This window comes from Cyprinus carpio, chromosome A18 (genome assembly GCF_018340385.1).
Source record: "Cyprinus carpio isolate SPL01 chromosome A18, ASM1834038v1, whole genome shotgun sequence".
Classification (NCBI taxonomy): Eukaryota; Metazoa; Chordata; class Actinopteri; order Cypriniformes; family Cyprinidae; genus Cyprinus; species Cyprinus carpio.
The window spans coordinates 8,469,910-8,494,883 of NC_056589.1; the positions used below are offsets into that span (position 1 = coordinate 8,469,910).

At 34.7% G+C, this 24,974-nt stretch overlaps 1 protein-coding gene across 1 annotated transcript in view; it reads left to right on the plus strand.

Moving 5' to 3' along the window:
* Positions 1 to 5,256: 5,256 nt before the first annotated feature.
* LOC109110544 (dmX-like protein 2) overlaps positions 5,257 to 24,974 on the plus strand; it is a 78,970-nt gene continuing 59,252 nt past the window's right edge. Inside the window, 8 exon segments of the mRNA XM_042774962.1 lie at positions 5,257 to 5,398; positions 15,301 to 15,426; positions 19,691 to 19,762; positions 20,504 to 20,582; positions 20,693 to 20,840; positions 21,443 to 21,509; positions 22,484 to 22,656; positions 23,998 to 24,175. Coding sequence (XP_042630896.1) covers positions 5,309 to 5,398; positions 15,301 to 15,426; positions 19,691 to 19,762; positions 20,504 to 20,582; positions 20,693 to 20,840; positions 21,443 to 21,509; positions 22,484 to 22,656; positions 23,998 to 24,175 — 933 coding nt within the window. The 5' untranslated portion in view covers positions 5,257 to 5,308.

Genomic DNA, 24,974 nt, shown 5'->3' on the forward strand with positions numbered 1-24,974 from the left:
CTATCTAATGGAACACAGAAATCACACCAGACCTCCACAGTCACTCTGATCTCTGAGGCTGTGCGTGCAGTAGGTCAGATCACATGAGTTTAGTGTGCATGAGCTTCTCTATACCAACTGTAAATGGTGAGTTAATCACAGTTACTCTCAATAATATGGATACAGAGTTCACTAATTCACTAATGCCTTTAGTGAGATGACCTCAGGTTTCAGAAACAAGGAACTCAGCTCATGAGAGTTCATAAATGGAATGTTGACATCTCTGAGAATAACATATTATTTGAAAACTGGTTATGTTTTAAAGAGGGTAAAGGACAAATATGTTCAAACTGTTCACTAAAAGTTAGATTTGGCAAAATATTAGATTGTTTTCATACTTGTGTCCTTATACTATTTTAAACAGTGCCCTCCACTAATATTGGCACCCATGGTAAATATGAGCAAAGGTGGCTGTGAAAAAAAAAATCTACATCATTTATCCTTTTGATCTTTCATTCAAAAAATTCACAAAATTCTAACCTATCATTGAATTAAAACAATGGAAAGTGGGGGGAAATCTCACTACGAAATAAATATTTTTCTCTAGTTCACATTGGCCACAATTATTGGCACCCGGTTATTGCAACATCATTTTCCCAAGATAACAGCTCTGAGTTTAGAGAACACCTGACAAGAGATCAGAGATAATTCCTGAATCTCTCCAGATCCTTCAGATTCCCAGCTCCAAGTTGTTGCTTCTTCTCTTCAGTTCATCCCACTTTTGTGTTCAGGTCGGGGATCTGGGACAGCCATGGAAGAAGCTTAATTTTTTGCTCAGTGACACATTTTTGTGTTAATTTTGATGTTTGTTTTGGATCATTGTCCTGATGGAAGATACAACCACAGCATGTGATTTTGTAAGACATTACATGTACATGTTGTAAGATTTCTAACAGAGGCAGTCAGGTTTAAAACAAGATGTCCAGAACCTGGCAGAAAAATATGCCCACAATATTAAAGATCCAGTAGTATATTTAACCGTGGGCATGGTGTACTTTTTATCCCTGTTTGCACTAAACCCATCTGGTGGGTTTGTTGCCAAAAGGCTCTTTTTTCTTTCTGAGCACAGAAGCCAGTCCCTTTTGAAGTTCCAGTTGTTTCTGACAACTGAATATGCTGGAGTTTGTTTTTGGATGAGCGAGGAGGATTTTTCTTGAAACTGGCACTGTAAATATACAAATAAATAAATCTAAAACGAAGAGGTGCAGCCTCACAAAATAAATAAATAAAAACAAATAACACATAAATAAATAACCACATATTTTCTTACTTCTATAGGTGTTCGTGCTACTAAACCAGTTTTGCTTGTTTTGTCCTTTTCTGGAGTTATATCATTTAACATGCAACTATGCAAATACAAAGGTACAATGATCTGATATGCCTGAGACTTACATCAGGGTCTGCAGGAATCCTCCTGTGATATAATTTGCTTTCAAATGACAATATGATTTTCTACATTTTACACTAAATATACGCAAGAAGATTTATAATACCTGGAGAACGCCCCCCCCCCCCCCCCCCCCCCCCCCCTGCAGTTGTACTGCAGTTTATGGAAAATTTGTATAGGATAAGATTTTTTTTTTCTTTTTATGATACAATATACTATATTATTATAATACTATACTACAGTAGTATTATTCATATTATTATTAAGAAATAATAATTGGAGATTATGTGAAACTTTGCTAAGGTTTATTTATTTATTTTTCTGAATTTCAGACTTTTAACAATACTTTTATATAATGACAGGATGGTTACATAAGTCTGGCATAAACTAAATATAGAATTTGATTTGTTTTATATAAATAGACCCAAACACAAACATTTGCATCATATCTTTGACCAATAAAGTATTGTGGGGAAAAATTTATAAAAGAAAGATTTTTTTTTTTAAACAGTGTTTTTAAAACACTTTTTTTTTTTAAACATAACCCATGTCCTTCTTGCACAGATAACACATAGCTATGAAAGTTCCATAGTAATCTGATTTTCTGAATCTCAGCAGCTCTCTGAAGACTCTTCAAAAGAAGAAAACCATGCTTTTCACACAAACACAGCCTGAAGTGCAACATCGCATTAACCAGCTATGGATACTGGATAAAGAATATGATTCAGAATAAGAGGAGAGAGGGAGAGGCAACTGAAATACTGATGTACCAGAGGCCAAATGTGTGTGTGTGTGTGTGTGTGTGTGTGTGTGTGTGTGTGTGTGTGTGTGTGTGTGTAGAGAGAGAGGAATCCCCTGTGTCAAAAGACCAAGGGTGATCTGTGCTGTAGGCTGTGTCACATGACTGTCACTTCCTCTCAGACATATTCTGGTGATCATATACTGTATAGCAGTAGAGCAGCAGAGCTATTTTCACACATTTATAAATACTCTGCGGTGGTGTTTATAATGATGCCTGTGTGATGCACAATTCAGAAAACATAGCTGCATACTGTATACATTTTAGTTAAGTAAGTCACATTCTTGAAACAACAAAAATCCATTCAAAGCTTCAACATCCCACAAGTCAATATTCAACCTGGATAAAGGTTTTAATAGTACAGTAGCTGTTTGTAAAGTGGAATTAATGAGAGAGGATGTTTTATCCATGAGTGACCTCTGCACATACAATCTGGGACACACAGATCACATGATCATGAGCCCCTGATCACTGAATCAGTACAGACTGAGCAAGTGTGTGTGTACCTTATATTCCCGACAACATGGGGACCACAAAGATAGTAACACCAGCAATTTTTGACCTTGTGTGGACACAATATTGCTTCTTCTGTTTCTTCATGAAGATATATATATATATATATATATATATATATATATATATATATATATAAATATAAATAATATATATAGAGAGAGAGAGAGAGAGAGAGAGAGAGAGAGTGAGTGAGAGAGAGAGAGAGCGAGAGAGAGAGAGAGAGAGAGAGAGAGAGAGAGAGAGAGAGAGAGAGAGAGAGAGACGTGTAGAGGATAGAATATACAGATTGCACAGTTAAAAAATAATAATAAAAAAATAATTACATTTTAGGCCCTCATAAAGTATGGAAACCACTGTGTGTGTGTGTGTGTGTGTGTGTGTGTGTGTGTGTGTGTGTGTGTGTGTGTGTGTTTACCTGGTATTCCCTACATTATGGGAACCAAATGTCCCCACAGGATACAGTAGCACTACCAATAAATCATTTATTTATTTTATTTATTTATGTGTGTGTGTTTTTGGTCCCCACAATGAAAACACCTTATAAATCATACATGATGACGTTTTTTGAAAATCAAAAATGCAGAAAGTTTTGTGTGAGGGATAGAAAATACAGTTTGTACATTATAAAACATGGAGACCAGTGTGTGTGTGTGTGTGTGTGTGTGTGTGTGTGTGTGTGTGTGTGTGATGTGCTCTACCCTTTGCTGTCGGTGCATATGGACATTCACACAAGAACAGATCACAGAGGGCTGCTGTTAAAACTCGCTAAGTCACTGTGTATCATTGTACAGTGTAACAAAGTATACATTTTTTACTTCTTTAACATTTAAAATGACACAATAATTGCAATATTTTTCAAGCTTGTATTCTAAAATCTTATTAAATTAATTAATTAAACTAATTTAATTAAATAATTAAATTATTAGGATAAAGGATGCAGTATTATGCAGAGTATTATTTTGAATGTCATGTGAATATTATGTTAAATGTCATAAAATGTTAGGAATATTGTATACTGAGTCATGTAATGGTTATGTATCATGTGTTATGAATATCATGTATTATTGTAAATGTCATGTAATGTTATGTCATGATTTACTGAACGTGTAATTTAATGTTACAGTGCCATGTGATATTATGTAATATTTTGAATGGTATGCATTTTGTCATTTCATGTCAAGAATGTCATGCCATGCCATGCCATGACTGTCAGTGTTATAAATTTAATGTCATGTTATAAATACCAAGCATTGTTATGAATGTCATGTATTATTATGAATGCTATGAAAGTCAGTGCTATGTAATATTATATTCGCTATTTCACTTGTAAATGTTAGACTATTTAATGCTATAGTTGTATCATGTTCTGAAAGTCGTACCATGACTGCCAATGATGTAAATGTCATGTAACATTATGAACGTCATGTAATGTGTTTTCAGAACCTACCAAACTGACGCGTGCAGGGGTTCTGGGATTCCCTGATCGGGATCAGTTGTAACGTTGAGTGTGAATATGGCGTTAATTCTTTCAGGACTGTGTGAAATCATACCCGATAACTCAATGTCTTTATTATTCACCTGAGTTCTGTGTGATCTACATTAAACTGGACACACCTAACACCCCCGCATTCTTCTTCCCTCACCCTCGCTCACCTATCAATTACCGCGTGCAGCAGGCGCGTCACGCTCGTGCGCGCGCTACGAAACATGGAAACGCTTTAAAGGCCCTAGATGTAGACGCACTAGAATGAACTAACACATCCAAGCTTACAATAACGAGAATTTCATAAAATCAGAGCGTTTGTGTTTCGTCTGCAGTTATAGCAATAAAATGAGTCTAAACTTGGACGTTTACACGGAAATGATTAATAGACACTAAAATGATATACGAGATGATTAAGTCTGTCTTCCTCAGTGGTATCATGGAAAATATAACACCCATAAACACAACGTGCATTCTAACGATGTTGTCTAGCTTTCTTTTCTTTTCTTTTCTTTTCTTTTCTTTTATGATGTTGTTTAAACGATGTTGTCTTTTCTTTTCTGTCTACTTCCTTTCCTTAGGTTTTTTTTTTTTTTTTTTAACTTAATTAGAATATTTTATACTGGAAGTCCTTGGTTTGGTTAAGAGTGTGCACCAGGGTTTAATCATCATCGATGTATACTAAACTTTCTAGTATCTAGTTGGTGTACATCTGCACTGTCGCTGTCATTAGGTCGCGCGCACGAAGAGCACGAGCGCCTCTGCGGTGATCGTGCCGCGCGCTCCAGTCTCAGCAGCAGCAGGAGCAGGAGGAGGAACGTATAATCCGCTCGTTAATGTTGACAGCGACGCGACACGAGCGATTTTAACAATTCTATGCAGGAAATCGGACACTGGGGACGCATATTTCATAGTAGAGCCCGTGTGTGTTCAGCGCACGGGGTGTCTAGAGACGGATGAGCGGCTGCCAGGCCGGACGCCGTCGGATGGGATTCCCGGTCTAACGGTTAGATGGAGAGTAACCGAGCGGGCGGCGGAGAAGCGTCGCTACTGTAAATAATTCAGCATCGGCGTGATCAACAAAATGCATCTGCACCAGGTGCGGGTGACTGGGGCCGTTAACCCGGGGGACTGCTGCTACTCCGTGGGAAGCGTCCACGACATCCCGTTCACGGTGGGTGAGAAATAAACCTGCGCTGCGCGTTATTTAACGCCTGTGCTTGATCGATGATCAAACGTGACGCGTGTGCATGCAGCCTGTGCATGGCATCATTCATCACCACACCACCATCATCATCATCGTCCTCTTGATGTGGTGTATGGGTTCAGTGTTGCCATCTGTCATCCCTCAAGGTATATCTTAGCTCGGTGTGTGATGTCCCTGCAGATCAGTAGCAGGCGCGCACACACACACCCTGCGGGTGTCTCTATCAATGCAAACTCTAACATGCATGATTGTATTACATTATAGTCCAGTTTCCACTCACGGCAGTAATGATGATATGGAGCTAGAAGGTTGATGTTGGTTGTAGCTCACAACCTAGTTGAATTTCTAGACAGCATAGACGTGCAATTGGTAATGCCCCAAAAAAATGCAGTCTATGGAGGTTGTCTTAATAGGTTATGAGACACTGTCATTGTGGTTGGATGTTGAGCCCATCAGCTGTGCACACAATGACGTCAGAGAGTACAGTTGACAGGCCACAGTCTCTAATGTAAATATCTAATCACTGCATGTTGTGCACTAACAGTGAATTAGGCATTGAAAATGTTTTGCTCAATTCAGAGCTTCTTTTGCACAGGCACATCAAAAAGTGATGTTTAAAGATTTAGTGAACTCAAAACAACAAATATGTAACTAATATGCACCATGGAATGATTGCATTATGCATTGTGTGTTTTATATCTACAGTATGATGTTAAAAAGCCCCAATATGGCAGCCAGTACCAAATGCATTACAGTTTTTTTTTTTTTTTTTTTTTTTTGCTGTTGCAACCATAAAACATGCAGAATGTCTATCAGGAATGTTATTCAACAAGCTGTTTTGGCTGCATTCCTCCCTCGCCATTTTAATCTTATTGAGCCCATCGTGAAGACTGCGGGGATCAGTGCTGGAATATTACTGGCTGCTCTTAAATATCTGCTGTCAAATGATGTAGGGTAGACGACAAGTTTTTGAAACAATCAAGCGATGTCTTTTTAAGGGAAGGTGCTCTGTTGTGCACTTTGATTAGTCTGACAGTCATAACAGCGGCTTCCACAACAGCAGAAACAAGAAACTGAAACCTGTGGTACAATCTGTATATTTTCTCTGGTTTCGCAAAAGTTCTCCATCAAAAGTCCACACACAAGCTTTCACGTGATTGGTGTCAGCGGGCTGACAGTTCAGGCTGTTCAGTTAGGTTGTTTGGCCAACACAATATTCACAAGATATTTGTTCCCATTTTATATTGGCTGTCTTTAAATACTATTTACTTAATAATAAAAATATAAATTGTTTTGTTAGGTTTAATTTTTTTTTTTTGTTCATGCTGAAAAAAACTTTTTTTGCTGATATGGGTAAAGGTTAGGGAAGGGTTTGGTGTGTCTATAGATTGATACATTTTTGAAAGGATCATATGAATACCAAAGCAATGGCTGGCTAAAAATTTTGCTTTGCCATCACAGGAACGTTATTTTTTTTAAATATATCCACAGAGAAAACCCCAGATTTTTTTAATGGTAATAACACTTCAAAATATTATTGTTTTTACTGTATTGCTTATTAAATACATGCAGTCATAGTGAGCATAAGAAACCTCTTTCACAAACACTTAAATAATCTTAATTATTTAAAACTTTTGATCGGTGTGTTATGCAATTAATATTGATGTGATTAATCATGATGTCAGTTTTGCTAAGAAAGCTTCACAAATTAAAACATTTGAAATTCATTATCATAAGCGGATTAGTAAAGCATTGGATATATAAAAAATCGTCAAGAAGCCTTGGGTTTGTGAGAGAGCGGTCAGCCTCATTTTCTGGGTGTCAACCCTTTGCCCTTTTTTCGCTTCCTGCTTACCCGCATTAGCATGACAGTTGCACACAAAACAGCAAAAACCACAGACTGCCAAAGGAGGACCATATTTAGTTTATCATTTCATTTATCTCTTGCTGTCGTACAGGAAGGCATGGTGTTTTTGGGCCCGTGGAGTAGTGGTTGTAGTGTTGTGTTTGTGAAGAAATGCTAGCTGTCATTGGACATGGCATAAAAATACACCCTAGCACGGACGTGGTCTGAATACGGTCCCACCATACTCAAGGCTGACACACGTTCTACTCTTGCAGACAACCTCATCGCGGGACCTGCTGGATTAGCCAGCGGGAGTGAGGGTGGATCAAAGATAAAAAATACGCACTAGAGGCTCCCTTTGGGTTTTATTTGGGTGCTGTAACCTCACTGGAATATGATTTCATTAATAATTGCAACATTCAGAGATGCTTGAAATATATAATATGGCAAAAATGATAGCTTATGCCTGCCAGTAAAACATAATGTTTTATCTCTGAACTTATGACGCGTCTCAACAAACAGCCATGCTACCGAGGTTCATTAGTCAAATAGCTTGTAGTGATGGAAATGAGCAGCATTATGGTTGTCTATGGTCGGCTGAAGGAAAAGTTTCCTAAAATGGAAATTCTGTTAAAAATTACTCCCGCTCATATCATTCCAATCTTAGGAGAATTTTATCTATCCATCGAACAAAAATTAAGATATTTTTTAAACGAAACCTTGAAAGATTTTGTCCCTTAATTACAACTCCATTCCCACCATCAAATATTGTTTAAGTAGACTCAAGTGGTTTAATTCAAGTCTTCTGAAGAGACACAATGGCTTTATATGATAAACAGATTTAACCCTGTAAAGCCTGACATATGAAATAATAGTCTTTTTATGTAACAGTTTTATTGAAACCTTTAGGACAAACTATTTTAAACAGTCTAAAAACAAAAAAGGCAGTAGTTGCTGATATTTTAAAAATGACCAAAAGTAAGAAAAAGCTTGTAATGTAAATCAATGAAATCTTTATAACAGTAAAAGTAGACTTAATAGATGGGTATTTAAATGCTTAATTTCATGATCAAAGCTCTGTGGTTTTTCTTGTGTGGAGCGGGGAGAGTGTTTATCTTTTTAAGTGTTCATCTCGAAATAAGTCCAACAAATATAAAATGTTATATATTAAATGTTTACTTCATGAAAAAAAAAAATGTGAAGATTTAAAAAAAGACAAGTTTAACCGTGACCTGAAGATGGACATTTTTACAATTATACTAAAAGGCCTACAAGTTATGTTATACTAAAATTTTTTAATCATGTTGATAATTTAGAGCTAGAAAGAAAATCTGTGTATATCAAATATTTATACAGTAGGATTTATGGGGTTAATTTAGGCTTTTATTCACACAAATACATTGATCATCAAGCATCAAATATCAAAACAGGCAGAAACAATGGTAGCTTTAGCAACAATAGCCTTACAGAGAGCCAAGAAGCTCTTTGCTGACGTTCGCGCACAAAGCGTTGGTATCAATCCCTCTTTCATAACCAATCTATGCACAATTCCAGCGCTGAATTGACCCCCTCGTTTGTGAGGCAGTCCGGCATAAAATAGGAGTAGCACAAACACATTAGGGATTTTTTCCGTTTTTTTTTTTTTTTTTTTTTTTTTTCCGGGACATGAAAAAAATAAAAAATTAATTGTAACCACCACCCGTGGTCCTATGGAGACTCCTGTGTTTGATGGTTGCATCCTGAAACACAACACTTTTATAATGCCCTCTTTGGGGGCTGACAGTTGTATCTCCGGCAACTATAGCAAGAAAAAAAACAGTAATGTCGTACTGCTTCTTCTCACTCAGGGCGGGTCTGTGCTAATAGGGCAGTGATTGTCACGAATGGGCGGGACTTTCCCTAGTACGACGTGTATAGGGAGAAATCTGGAACTGCTCATTTGGAGAGACTGTTTATGATTTATTGGGATTATAAAAAACGAGTGGTTGGATTTTTACCATAATAGGCTGGTTGTTCACACACTGTGGCCAGATAACTGTGATAAAACACCTTATAAAAGTGATTTTTTTCATAATGGGTCACTTTTAAAGGTACATACCAGAATATTTTCAATGTAATGTTAATGTACGGCATCTATGGCCTGCTTTTGATTTACTCAAGATAAAGTTGCAAGTAATTTAGATTTGTGTCTCAGTTCTATACTGTATAAGCAAATGAGAAATGTTTTTACACAAATACACATGCAATTGAAAGCATGTACTGTACATCAGATGAAGGTTTCAGCTGTCCACTGTATTAAAAATGTACGAAAAAAAAAGTACACCTGGTTAGGTTGCTTTGTTGATAGGAAGTCACGTGAATAGTGGTTGACGGATATATCGCCAAAGGCCAATATATTTGGCATTTTTCTAATATCGGCATCAGCCGATAAGTTTTTTCTGCTTGGCCGATGTGTTCGAGGTGGGACTTTTTATTTTGACTGCACTAAGAGCATTAGAAAACACACAGTTCTCCCTCTTGTTACTGTACTGTTTAAAAGAATTAATGATTGATAATGATTGCTTTTTATCTTATTAGTAATAGAAAGGCAAACATAATACTTTTCTCGTTTTGCCGTCAGCATTAAGCAAATATGCATTTATATCTTTTAAACAAATCATTGAATGAATAATGCACATTTAATTTCACAAAACTTGCAAACTTAGTCGAATCCAGCTGTGAGATCTTGTGAAGTGTGCATTTTTATCCATCATGATCGCTTGTTCTCTGCTGCGTACGTCGGACGGTCAGGTCCGTGTGAATTGAATGCTTTAAACTCGAGATTTAAATTATAATGCACTTTATGCATTTGCCCACTTTCATATTCATGTCATTTTCACTATGTGCTGTATATAAAATGAGTTTGCTTGCTTTAACCCTTGCTTTATTTGAAAAATTATGATTCCCAATGCACACAAACTTCCCAGAATAGTGAGTGCCCTGTTAGTTACAGCATTTGCTTCCTTTTTAATTATATTTTAATTTAATATTTAATTATTTGTGAAAAATACTTTTAAAGTGTTTATTTTACACACTTTTTTTTAAATCCATTGTCGTACGATTGATTAAATATTATTTATTATTAATAATAATAATAAAAATTATTTTGTCTGTTGTCGGCCATGCTTTTTTAGATGTTGTCGTCGGGTGTCATAAAAAAAAAATATATGTTGGTCGACCTATACTGGTGTTGTAGGTAACACCATAAAGCATCTAGAGTGAATTGTACCAACATTTAATTTTGTTTGTAGTGCATAACCAGAAAGCAGTCCCATCACAAAAGGAGTTAGTGCTAGTTTATCTGCTCTTGTTTGTAGACTGATGAGCTATCTGAGCTCAGTATAGGGTGTACTAAAGCTGATACTTTACAAATGAAGGTCATTTAGTATTTAAACAGTGCTGGTAATGTTTGTCAGTAGCTACTTAACGAACTGTGGAACAGCCCTTTATGAGCTTAAACCGTTTGGTGGGACTAGTCTTGATCTCTGAAGGGTATTACAATCACTGCACACATGTCGGATCACGAATGCTGACAGGCACGTAGAGCCGAATTGGGCAGGATGAGTCGAGTTGTCTTCTCCCAGAGGATCATGTTCTCTGAGATTGATGAATGATGTCTTGCTCTAGTCATGTTCAGTCTCACAGTGCAGAGGGACATGAATGATAGTCTACTGCACTCAACACACACACACAGTCTGGAATTATACAGGTACACATATTTGTTTCCATATTTTGGTTCTGATATATTTTTGTTTTAAGTGTTTCTCGAATTTCTGAGTTTGATTCACTTAGATTGTTCAGTTTAGCCTAATTGAGTTAATTCAGATTATTTGAGTTCAGCCTAGCTGATTCAAAATTAGTTGAAGTTGGATAGAATAGAGTTGCATTGTTATGTTTAGCTGAATATTTGAGTGAGTTTGAATTGAGTTCACAGGGCTCACAAAATCCCTGGTGGCCCTTCAGCAGGCACTCCTTAGATTTCGTTAGCACAAGATGAATTGTGCAAAAAAAAAATAAAAAAAAAATTACATATTCTTAATTGTTTAGATTAGGCACATTAGCTGATACAACAAACGTGGAATGCATTTGATTTCCTATTTATGGTATGAAATGAATATCGTAGTAAATATCAGTATCTAATGGTGAATGAATTAACTGATTAGACTGTTTTTACAAGAACAATACAAAATAAATAACTGTAAAATACAAACAGCCGTAACAACAGTATTGGTTAAGATAACCAACTGGTTAAAAGTGGAATCTAATTGGAATTATGCATTCATGTGGCATTATAATTTGTCTCTCTTCCGTATGCACACCTCATAGTAATGTGTGTGTTTGCCCAGTTGAGTCTGTAATGGGAGTGAGTGTCATTTCGAGCTTGTTTGCTTTCAGTGCGTCTGTGCTCTCTTCCCATTAATAAGTCATAGAGAGGATGAGAATGCACATACTGTTCGGAACAACAGGTGCAGTGTTTACCTCTTCAGTCTGGAGACTCTGGACTGATTAAATGGCTTGTGGCAACCTGTGTGCATCATGTGTTCACGATGTACCAGTATATAGATCAGTCCCTCCAGGATTTCGCGGCTTTTTTCTCAAAATTTTGCAGTGATATTTGCGGCATTTCTTTATTGTTTTTGCAGTCAAAAATATCCACACGAAACATGGCCACGACAACATTCTTCTAAACACTTTTTATGACTTTTCTGACTTCGAGGAACATTGTAGGTCTCCAGACTAATGTTTGACGACACCAGCACCAGTGCCATTAAGTTCTACAGAAGGTGGCACCAGCACCTGACAGTAAAGCACTCACCCCAATCGCACATGTACATCTCGGAGAAATCTATTTAATGTCTGCATTTACAAATGCAAGATGTATTTTTAAGAGTGCTTGTTCATCTGCAGCACGTCTCTAAGATGATTCCTGTCAGATGTCAAATAAACATTTATTAGAATGGATGTAAAACTGCTTCTGAGACGTTTATCAGCATACACAGCAGATGATTCCCAGATCTCTAGCAGACATTTTACAGATGTAATAAATATATTACATCTGATAAAATGTACTTTTATTACTGTCATTCATGTATAAATATAATTTAATGAATACAAATATATATATATATGATTATTTGATTCAGCCTAGCTGATTCACATATATATACAATATTAGGGAGTGGAAATGGCTATAAGTACTTCTTTAGCCATCTACTAGTGCTTATTTAATATCTTTTTTATTTTAAAATAATTGTTTGCTTTCCTACATTATGAAACTTTTAGTTTTATACATGGGGGAAACCTATGAAGGATGAGCAAATATGTCACATTAAAAATAACTTTCAAATTCGGTAATACTTAAAGCTTTGAAGTGCTGGGAAAAGTTGTGTGAAGCGTTTAAAACCCCTCGAAAACATTAGACCATTCGTGCCACAAGTTGTTCCTGTAGTTTTACTGTTAAATCAATGGTGAACGGTGGTGGAGATTTGTGTTTATTGAACAATGTTTTTTCCTGGTTTCCACATCAGTGGCGTTTGTTCTGATATTTGTAGCTTTAACAGAATTCTGCGCCAAATTTGAATGCTTCTCACAAAATTTAACAGAGATGTTGATTCTATGGCGAATTCGACTGCTTTCTTCACTGTATCTCCGAGATCGAGATCAGCCCGTGGCTCCGGCTCGAGCAGATAAACGGTCTGAGCTGTGTAGGCTGAACCAGTAGCGTGGATTTGTTCCGCTTTCGGTTCATTTATCCAATGTAGCTCTTGTAAATCAGTTATGATGAGAACGCAAGGCTGTTCATTCCATTTTTGGAACTGAGAAATAACCTTTCTTTGACTGAATGCACATTGCGATGACGTCATGAGACGCATCTAAGCCCAAATTCTGCAGAAAATTTGTGAGCTTTTGCGGAAATTGCGGAGTTTGCTTGATTTTGCGATAAATTCAGCAATTTCAAAATCGCAAAATCCTGGAGGGACTGATAGATGCTGCTGTATATGGAATACAGCAAAGGCATTGTTTAAAATTGAATACTTATGCAATGTATTCTACATACTGCATTGTATATACTGTATAGTGAACACTGTTTTAGGAAAAAAAAAAAAGAATAGCACACAGTACTAATAAATGTTTCAAGAAGTAGTATGGTACATTGAGTAAATGCAGTTATTTTGTGGTTTAAACCTTTGAACAGATTAAAAAGTAAACACATTACTGTTTCCCAGTTCGCTTACTATCCATCCTAAATAATATTAAAAAATTTGATTAGTGTGTCCCAAATTGTTTTAAGTTGAAATGGGTATCACAAAGGTACCTGGGTGGTTTACTGTTTCTAGTGAAAATTCAAAGTGCATGTCCATGCACACTCTAATGGCTAATATTGGCCTCAACCTATTGCGTGTTGGACATGGATTTATTTTGAACTACAAACACGAATAAGAAGTGTTTAAAAAAAAAAAAACTACAAACATGGAGAATATACAAGACCGACGGTTCAGTAGAAATGTTTAGACAAAGGGGTTTGTATGATTAATAATTAGTATTTAACATGCTGAAAAAATATTGATTTAGTCTTATCCGCATTATATTTAATCTGCAGCAATATTAAGAATTTGTATAAAAATTCTTAATATTGATCTCACAAGTGGTAGATCAACATGCCTCTTCGTTTCTCTCCAATACAGTGGGAAACAAAATGCAAAGGATGTTAACTGTGACAAGATGATTGGTATAGGGCATTTTAAACTGTGATGGGATGCTTGTAACTAAGCAACAGAGCGCAATTAAAGACACAGTTATGATGAAGTTGTATGTCCCAAATGTTGCCTACTTTTCTGCTATACACACAAAAGGAAATAGTTTTGAGGGAATAGTATAAGCAGACGAACTGGGATGTAGAAGTTGTTACATTAGACGTAGAATGAGTGCATTGCCTTATGGGTCACACACTAATCAGGGTAGTGTGCTCCGTTGTGTACTGTACATTTTGACATTTGTAGCCAATCATCCAGATATTTTATGTATAGAACAATTTCTAATTTTTTGCAATAACATTATGAGAGTAGTGCTGTGCTAATCCAAACATGACAAAAAATGCTGAATTGAGCATGTGCAGTAGATCAGTGGCAGGAGGAAATATAACCCAGAAAAAAATAGGATGCATCAGTCAGCATATTTAGCTCATCAAATGTGTAATCTGTTTAGAGTTGAACACTGTGTGCAGATGTTTACTTCCCTACTCTATGCAGAGCATTACAATCTTGTTGCTGTTGCTTAACTCTGTAATTTTGTATTTTTACCACAACAATGTAAATTGTCACAACACATTGTGCTTAGATGTATATTAATATAACATGTAACATGTTATGTAAATATTTGAATCGTTGCTCTTTCCCCCTTCTCTCACTATTGTCTTATGACACACATTGCTACACATTGCCAAAGCAGTTTCACTTGAATTCATGAAACAACAAAACCGAAATTTTTTTTTTTTTTTTCTGAAGAAAGAAAAAAAACAAATTTTTATTATCAGACAGTTTGATATTTTTGTTGAATCTGTCACACATTTTTTTTCTTCAGGATTCTTTGATGAATAGAAAAAAAAATGTGTGTGTGTGTGAGAGAGGTCATCCAAAAACTCATACATTTAATACATCCTTAAAAACAAAACCAAAAAAAAAGAAAACACAGACCTCGGTTGAAAAATATGTCCGTCTCCCTTTGTTTATGAAAGATAATCTGTACTGTTCATGCAAACATCTACATACAGTTATATACTCATTTATAGTCATTTGTCAATCTTAAATTGTTGATACAATCTTACAGTAATTCACAGAATAAATAATGTGTACATTTATGTAAATCGTATTCAGTAAATTTAATTGCATGCATGTAGAAGCATAATCTGAATGATTGATAAATGTTGAATTCTTGTTGAAGAATTTTAACTGAGACTATAATAAAGTGATTTCTTTTTCTTTAGGCCTATGGCTCAGGCTGTGATATCGTGATCCTTGCAAGTGATTTTGAGTGTGTTCAAATTATTCCTGGAGCTCAGAATGGAAACATCCAGGTGGGCTGTGTGGAGTGCTCTCAGCAGCTCGGCCGGGTAAGACTATACTACACTTCTTACATTTACATTAATGCTTATAGTAGACCTTTAATACAAAGCACTGAACAAATGAGGAATACTATAACAAAAACAATCCATCATAGAGAAATGACAACATGAGCTGTTCTGCGGTATTTTTTTTATTATTATTTTTTTTATCTAGTTTACATATTCCTAAAAATACTGCAAAATATTGCAGAGTATTCTTGAAAAATATTAAATCCATGACCAAGTTGTGTGTATTGTACAAGGTGTCATACAGGCATAGTAGACTGACTTATGGGCATTTATTGAAGGGCAAAGAACTACCAAAATGTCAATGTTGTAGCACTAACTTAAACCATGTAAACCATGTTATTGGTCTGCCTAGTTTTTAATATCAGCATAATGAGACATCAATTTTTATCTTTGAAACTTTGAAGGACTTATTTTTACTTAAGGACTTACTTAACATAGGCACCGAAAAGACTTTCACAGTTTTATCACAAGTGCATTTAAAAAGATTTTAATATAGTTTTTTTGTTGTTGTTTGCTTTGTTTAGTTTAATTTTATAAAATGTTTGTATTTGTTGAATGTTGAATCTGTATCAACATCTTGAAACATATTCCTGAAATCTAAAAAAATTAATAAAATTTAATTAAATAAAAAAAAAGCATAGGGAAATACTTCTGTAACGCATTTAAATTATGAAACAAAGCGATATTACTTAAGGTTAAAACATAATGTTGTGCAGTACCAAACACTCAAACTGAGTGCACATTACAAGTGATGATGACTAAAATAGATATTACTAAAACAAAATATCAGCTTTTGATTTGGCCAAATTGAAATTATTAGCTGGCCAATTAACAGAAGTGCACTTGCTTATTCCAAAATATACCAACAAACAGTGATGAACATTTTTATTTTGAGTAAATGGAAATTTAAGTTTTGCATTCTTGTACAGCTAGTATACAGATTGCTATCATTTAGTTGCTGCATCATAAGCTTCACCAAATGGAGTTGCACTTTGGCCATCTGTTCTTGGATGGACATAAAGAAAGTCCTGCCCAGGCTGGTTGGAGTGGAGTTAATCTAAAAGAGCAGTGTTTGGACAGCACCACACGTTTTGGTGGGATCAACTTGCAAATTGATTTAATGCATGGGATGGAAGATAGAAATGTAGCGAAACATATAAAATATATGTCTGTTGCAGCCACATTCTAGACACAGGCATCAGTCACTGATGAGTAGGGGTGTTGGGATGAAAGTTGTTTATATGATGTATTTGAAAGTAGGGGTGGGAGAAAAAATTGATTTCTGAACATTTCAGAATTGATTCTGAGCTTGTTTATTTTTCCCCACATATGGCATGTGTGCGTGCTAGAAAATTCGACATCTGATATCGAAATAGATCTGTGCATTAGTGTGAATGCAGCCTGTTAAAGCTGCCACTTTCTATGATCTCATCAGTAATAATCAAATGGCAATAATGCTGAGGAAAAAAATAAAAATCCTCAACTATTGTCTGTAAACTTTCGGACACTTAAAGAACACTTATTTTAAATAAGTAATTGTTTTAAAAAAAATAGCCTGCTGTGCTTATATAATAAAAAAAATTATTAAGTTAATTTTGCACAAAATAAATTTTATATAAAATTTATATGAAAATGTAGCCATGTGCAGTAATATTGAAAACTGAGAACGTGACGCATCGTAATCAGTGGTGGACGAAGTACACAAATCAAGTACTTGAGTAAAAGTACAGATACGTATAATAAAATAATACTCCAGTAAAAGTAAAGTACTTTTTTTTTCAATTTTACTCAAGTGAAAGTACAAAAGTACTCAAAATTTCTAAGTACTTAAGTAAAAAGTACTGATAGATATATTTATTTTGCAATTTTATATAGGCTGGCTACTTGATTTTATATTAGCACATTTATTTTTATAATCCTACTGCTCAAAATACCTGGAATTTTTTCAAAATAACTACTACATGGAGTCCAAGATATATTTTTGTTGTTGATATGGACTACGCTGACAAGAGTGATGTAGTAATGTTCACTGTGAAGCTTACACTGCGACGTACCTGAGAGAAAACAGATTTGTGACCCTGGACCACAAAACCATAAGGGTCGTATTTTTTGAAATTGAGATTTAGGCATCATCCGAAAGCTGATTAAATAAGCCTTTCCATTGATGTTTTGTTTGTTAGGAAAGGATGATATCTATTTGGAATCTGGAATCTGAGGGTGCAAAAAATCAAAACACTGAGAAAATCACCTTTAAACTTGTCTAAATGAATTCTTAGCAATGCATATTACTAATCAAAAAATAAGTTTTTACATATTTACAGTAGGAAATTTAGAAAATATCTTCATGGAACATGATCTTTACTTAATATCCTAATGATTTTTGCCATATAAGAAAAATTAATCATTTTGACGCATACAATGTATTTTTGGCTATTGCTACAAATATACCCCAGTGACTTCAGACTGCTTTTGTGCTCCAGGGTCACATCTGATCATCAGATTTTCACCAGTAAGAAAAAAAGTGTTTTAAAATTTGTTGTTTTGCAGAACATCACAGTTATATATGACATGAGAATAAGGCCTGAAGTTAGGAATAACATTTTCTCAAACCTTGTCTGTGGTGTAAAAACACTCCTGGCCAAATACTCCCAGAGGGCATCACTTCCCACTTTGATAATTACTGTAGTTACCATGTTCTGAACATCACAGCCTTTCTTTTTCCCCCAGATATAATATATCTAGGTGGTTGAATACAAATATTTGGACTTTATTTTTAAAAATAACCTCACACTTAGCACCAGCAAGCTTGTTAGCTAGACAGTTAGCATCAGCTACCAATATTTACTTATTTTCAGTATGGTTATGAATAAACATTCATATCTGTCTACTTGGGTGGTTAATTCAAACAATATAAACGTTTATAGTGTTGATAAACAATATAAAAACAGACGTCACATATGGATAAATGCGTAACATTTTAATACAACTGTTAATGTTATGGCAGCGGGAATTTGAACGTGCATTAGTTATTTTATTTAATCTGTGTTAATTTAATGTTTTGTTTTTTTGTGTTTGCATTCAAGCATTTCAGTGGGCTTAAATAGATCACCCTTTACAGAAGATTTAGTTCACAAACAACTGACAATTTTGACCTAAATATGATTTTCAGTTACAATAATTAATCTCAAAATTCGACATTAGTACCTTACTTTTAGCAGCATCAGTCACGCGCGCTCACAAGATCTCCCGGTTGTGAATTGAGTTCACTAGAGACTCGCACTAAACGGTTCATTTGAATCAGTGAGTTGTCGACTCGAGAACAGCTGCAATCGGATCATTATAATTCGTGAATGAATCGTTTAGTGCGATTTGCGAACCGATTTAAAAGGTTAATTGAAAAGAATCAGTTCGTTCTTGAATCAGACACCGCTTCTGCGTCTCAGAGCACGTGATATATTATAAGGAGTAACAATATGTTTTAAGAAATGTAGTGAAGTAAAAAGTACGATCTTATGCTTTGGAATGTAGTGAAGTAAAAGTTACTTAAAATAAAACTACTCCAGTAAAGTACAGATACTTGAAAAATGTACTTAAGTACAGTAACGAAGTAAAGCTACTCCGTTACTGTCCACCACTGATCGTAATATATTGAGTTGATAATGATAAATGTAATTGAATTGAATTGTGAAACCAGATTCACACCCCTTTTTTTAAGATGGCAGTACTGACATACAGAGATTCCAGCTATAAACAAAAGGCATATAACTGCAATTTTGTTTAAGACGTAAAGTTGTAAAGATGTATTTGCACAGCAGAAGAATTAATTGGGGAAAAAATGTAGACCAAGAATCGTTTTGGAATTGGATCGTGACTCCCAGAATCGGAATCGGATCGGATCAGATCGTGACGTGCCTGAAGATTCCCACCTCTAATAGATGTACAGGATGTATGACAACATTGTGATGCATCGATGCATTGTTAATTGTAATCAAATTGAATCATGGGCCTCTGAATCATAATCGAATCGAATCGTGAGATACCTATAGATTCCCTCCCCTACTGATGAGTAGACAATATGTGCTTGTGGATCTGATAAGCCACATGAGCATATATATCCAGTTATCTTTACTGAATGTGTTTTTTGACATGATTTTGTGTTTGCACGGTCTCTTTGCCAATGGTGGAACTGCTCTTTTATAATTGTTAATTGTAAACATTTTGTAAATAATTATTTCTTTTTTAGATTGCTGCGTCTTATGGAAATACTGTTTGTATTTTTGAACCAATTGCTTCCAACCCAAACAAACGTTACAAGGTGAGTTTTGCACTGGAGGACAGTGGATCTTCGATCAGAGAGACAATGAAAATAATTACTATGGTCATTTTGACATCTTTAGTAATTTACCCAAATATATGTGTGTGTATATATATATATATATATATATATATATATATATATATATTAGGGCTGTCAAATGATTAATCATGATTAATCACATCCAAAATAAAAGTTTTGTTTACATAATAAATGTGTGTATACTGTGTATATTTATTGTGTATATATAAATACACACACATGCATGTAGAATATTTAAGAAGAATATGTTATGTTTATATATTAAAAATTAATTAATTTATATATAATATAAAAATATAAGAATATAAATATATAAATGTATATACATGTAAAATATTTTTCTAAATATATAATTTATGTGTGTGTATTTATATATACATAATAAATATACCCTGTACACATACATATATTATGTAAACAAAACTTTTATTTTGGATGTAATTAATCGTGATTAATCATTTGACAGCCCTAATATATATATATATTTGGGAAAATTACTAAAGATGTCAAAATGACCATAGTAATTATATATATATATATATTTTTTTTTTTTTTTTCCTGAGAACACTTAACTGGATCTGAATAGTTATGTTTTACCAAAAACTCTTTATTAATTTTACTTAAGAATTGGTTATCATTGATGTAATTTAATTATTTAGTGTTAAAAAATTTTTATTCTTTTCTTTTCTTTTTTTTTTACAATTGAATTACCAATGGCAAAAGACTGGTCAGTTCTTTCTCAATGCTATAACCTACAATCTGGCCTGGGACCCCCAAGGTTTGTTTGAACTATACACTTTGTCAGTGAATGAACTAACTATTTTCACTATTTTCACTAGAAAGTGCAGCCAAACTTTTATGAATTAATTACATCTGATTGTCATGTAGGCAATCGTATCTTGGCAGCAACTGAGTGTTTGCAGCTGTGGGCTCCTCCGACCAGTGACACGCTGATAGAGGAAGAGGACAGTCAGCTGAATGATGACACAGCTCATGAGATCATACTCAACGACTGGAAATGTGTCTGGCAGTGCAGGTGAGTGCAGCTGAAGATCTTAACCACACTTCTGTCTGCGTACTAAATCTTTAATGTCGCTTGTCTGATTTACTGAATGTTAAAGCACATTTGATTAATTTAATTAATTAATTAACTAACTAACGGACCGTCAGCTTTACTGCAGTGTGCCTTTTAAAGCTGGATGGATTTTAGTGTTCATTATGTGACTGCTGTTATCTTAGAGTTTGAGCAAATATTATTATATATATTTTTTTTTTAATGTGTGGTCTTAGTTTGTGATCTTGGACTGAACAGGCATTAGGGTTAGAGAGAGGATAGAAAATGGTCAGGTAACATCAAATTCTGAAATTTGTTGCCTACACAGCTTGACTGAAATTATAAAAGTTATTAATAATTAATTGAATTATTTATTTATTTATTTATTTATTTTTTTTTTTAAAGAGTAGTACAATTAGAATTTATTTTTAATGTGAAAGCCTGAAAATTATATGCAGGTGTAATGTGGGTCTTCAAAACATGCACACTTTATAAAACATACGTCACTATGTTCTCAGAAATTTTTACCTGTTTGTGTGTGTAAATTACTCTGCTTTATGTGCTTTGTGTGTTTTTTGTGTCAGAACTGCTGCTGCTGTTCAGATCACTCAGTGGTCTCCAGATGGGGAATACTTCGCCACAGCTGGAAAGGTACCAGGGATCCTTGGTGGACATAAGTTGTTCTTAAACTATGCTAATTATAAGGACTACACATTAGACCTATCCCTTACAGAAACTTTTATCATTATTATGTGTAAAATAAGACATTATTTGGTTCCTATTTGAACATTGATGCCTAACTGTATTTGGGAATCTAATGGATATGAGTAGCACGGTAAGCTATGGCTTCAAAGTAGTTAAATCTTATCCTTTTAAACTAGTAGTTAGCTACTGTACAGTCTATTAGCTAAACTAACAATGTTTAAGCTATTTAAGGGGGTAATGTCTTTATCCTAACAGTGTTTTCTAGTCTGAAGACAATTGAAGACATAAAAATATGAAACACCATTAAAGGGGTCATGAACTCGCTTTTTTAAATATTTTATACTGTTGTCTGAGGTCTACTTATGACGTTTGCGTGGTTTTTAAATTCAAAAACATCAAAAGCAGTAAGTAATAGGCTATTTTCTACCCTGGTTTTGAGGCCAGCTCAAGAAACGCACGGTTTTTATTGGTGCGCTGCATTGAAGACTTGGAAGTAAATGCCTACTGCTATGATTGGATAACAGTTTTAACTAACTTTCCGTGTGTGTTTAACAAGCTACGTCCTTCATAGGAGCTCTTTCAAAGCGATAGTTGTGTGTGCAGACACAAAAATCTAACTGTGCATGTACATCTGTGTGTTGTTCTGTCTGTGAAAATTACATGACACAAACTGGCCAAGAGCCAGAGTGGCACACAAACAAGGGATGTACACTTTATAGTTAGCTTTATAGTTAGTTACTCAGTGGTCATAATGTAGGTTTCGTCCCCCCAAAATATTCTGACCTTCTTTGCAGTCCAAATATATTGGTTGTTGTAAATGTGGTTCTTTCGGATATGTAATTGATTTTTGTGTCATTTTCATACTCATACAGCAAGTGTGAAAATGTGAAATCACAGTGGCACAACCATTTCTGTCTCAGGATGACTGCCTGCTGAAGGTGTGGTATCCTACCACAGGATGGAAGTCTGCAGTGGTGATGCCAGACGTGACTGATAAAAAGATCCCAGCGGTTCATTTCTCCTTTGTGTATCTGGCACATCCACGTATGGTCACAGGCTTCTCCTGGAGGAAGACCAGTAAATATATGCCCAAGTATGGCAAACACATCCACAGACTCTTTCACTCTTACTAGGGTGGGTGGTTTGACAGAATGTACCATGCAGTAGTAGCAGTATGTCAAATAGTAGATACACTGCTAAACCATTTGTACCATTTGGTAGATATATGTGTATGGGGCTTGAATTCAACAGATGTGTAGTCACAGCTGTGCATGTATTGACTATTTTGCAGTGACTTCAAAGGTGGTAAATTCAGACAGTATTTAAATATTCATTTTGTTTATTAACTCGGTTGTTACACAATATGTATATATGCACACATAGATAGTAGAAAATACAGAGGGTATAGAAAAGAATTACCCCCCCCCTTTAAAATAATCACATTTTGTATTTTGTTGTTTTGATATATATATATATGAAAGATTGTGTATGTGAAATATTATTAAAATTTGAAAGTCAGTTTTACAATATTTTAAAATATAATTAATCCGTGCATTTCTGGGTTTTGCCCAAAGTAGTCTCTGACCAATTAAAATATACAAAAGATTTTTAATTACTTTTTAAGGAAGTCTTTTATGCTCTTCAAAGCTGCATTCAATTGATCAAAAATACAGAAAAAATAAACAGTAATATTGTGAAATATTATTACAATTTAAAATGTGTATTTTATTTGAATATATTGTGAAATATAATTTATTACATTATTACATAATACATGTGATGCAAAGCTGAATTTTCAGCATCATTACTCCAGTGTTCACTGTCACACGATCCTTCAGAAATATTATCAATGCTGGAAACAGTTGTGCTGCTTGTTTTTTTTTTTTTTTTTTTTTTTTACAGGATTCTTTGATGAATAAAAATGTAAAAAATAAAAAAAAATAAAAAAAAAACGAACATAATTTACTTACTTTACATTTTGCCACAGCGATAAATTGTATTTTATAGTATATTATTATATAGATCACTGTTATTTTAAATTGCAATAATATTTCACAATATTACTTTTTCTTTTTCAGTATTTTTTAATCAAATAAATGCAGCCTTGATGAGCATAAGAGACTTTTAAAAGTACTACAAATCTTACTGATCTCAAACTTTTGAACAGAAGTGTATATATCAATTAAAATTGAAAAAGATGTTGCTTCATTTCAAAAGATTTGAGTCGAGACTTCAGTGAGTCAGCTATTATCTTCATCTCATTCCATTCAGTTTGGACTCCAGCCTCTCAACTACAATCTCTTTTGTTGAGGCTCTGTAGATTTAGCAGTGCAGGAAACACTGCTGAGATTTTAGTCTTACCGCCCACCCTTAACTCACACTGTAAATCCCACCCATGTTTGTGTGTATTTCTCATTGTGTGTGTATGTCGTAGGGGCTCTGTGTGTAACGTGTTGCTGACGTCCTGCGCGGATGGCATCTGTCGTCTGTGGAGTGAGACCCTTTTGCCTGAGGACAGTCTGTTGGGGGGGCAGATCTCGGAGAACAGCACCAGCTTCAGCTCCTCTCTGCCAAACATCGCTCAGAAAGACAAGATACAGCACGCTCTCGAGGTCAGCATGCAGAAACACACATGATCATAAACACCAGTCTAAAATCATACCCACACAATAGACTCTTATGTAGCCCTAAATTATTGGCGCCAAGGCATAATGAAGAATAATGTACTATGCGTGTTAACTGGGTTACTTTTTAAAATGAACTACTCCCTGCTAATGTTGTCTCTGGCGTACATATGTCTTCCTTACATATCAAATCATATCTACTTAGATATCAAGGCTAAAACCACACTTAAATGCAAATAAATGTCTGTGTTATTAAATTATATTGAAATTGTGGTCAAGTATTGACTGATTTTTGCACCAGATTTTTTCCTCCTCAGCAGTTGTCATCTAAAGTAGGATGTGTGAAAACTGCACATTAGCAAGCAGTAGCCTACTCTTTGTCTCCGTGTAAACCAAAAACTAACAATCAACACATTGAGTCTAATAACTAAATCATATTTTGTTGAAAATCTAAATCATCAAGCTTCAAACAGGGCATATATATATATATATATATATATATATATATATATATATATATATATATATATATTATATATATATATTATAGTATATATAGATATATATATATATATATATTATATATTATATATATATATATATATATATATATAAAATTAGAAGTGGCACAGATGTACTACACAAGAAATATATAGAAAAAATGTTTGTGAATATCATCCTTATTTTCAGTTTGTTCTGACACACAAATCTAGACAGATTGCAGAACCTTAATCAACTCAAGTTGGGAAATTTGATGAAAAACACAAGATGCTTTGTTAGAGTGGAT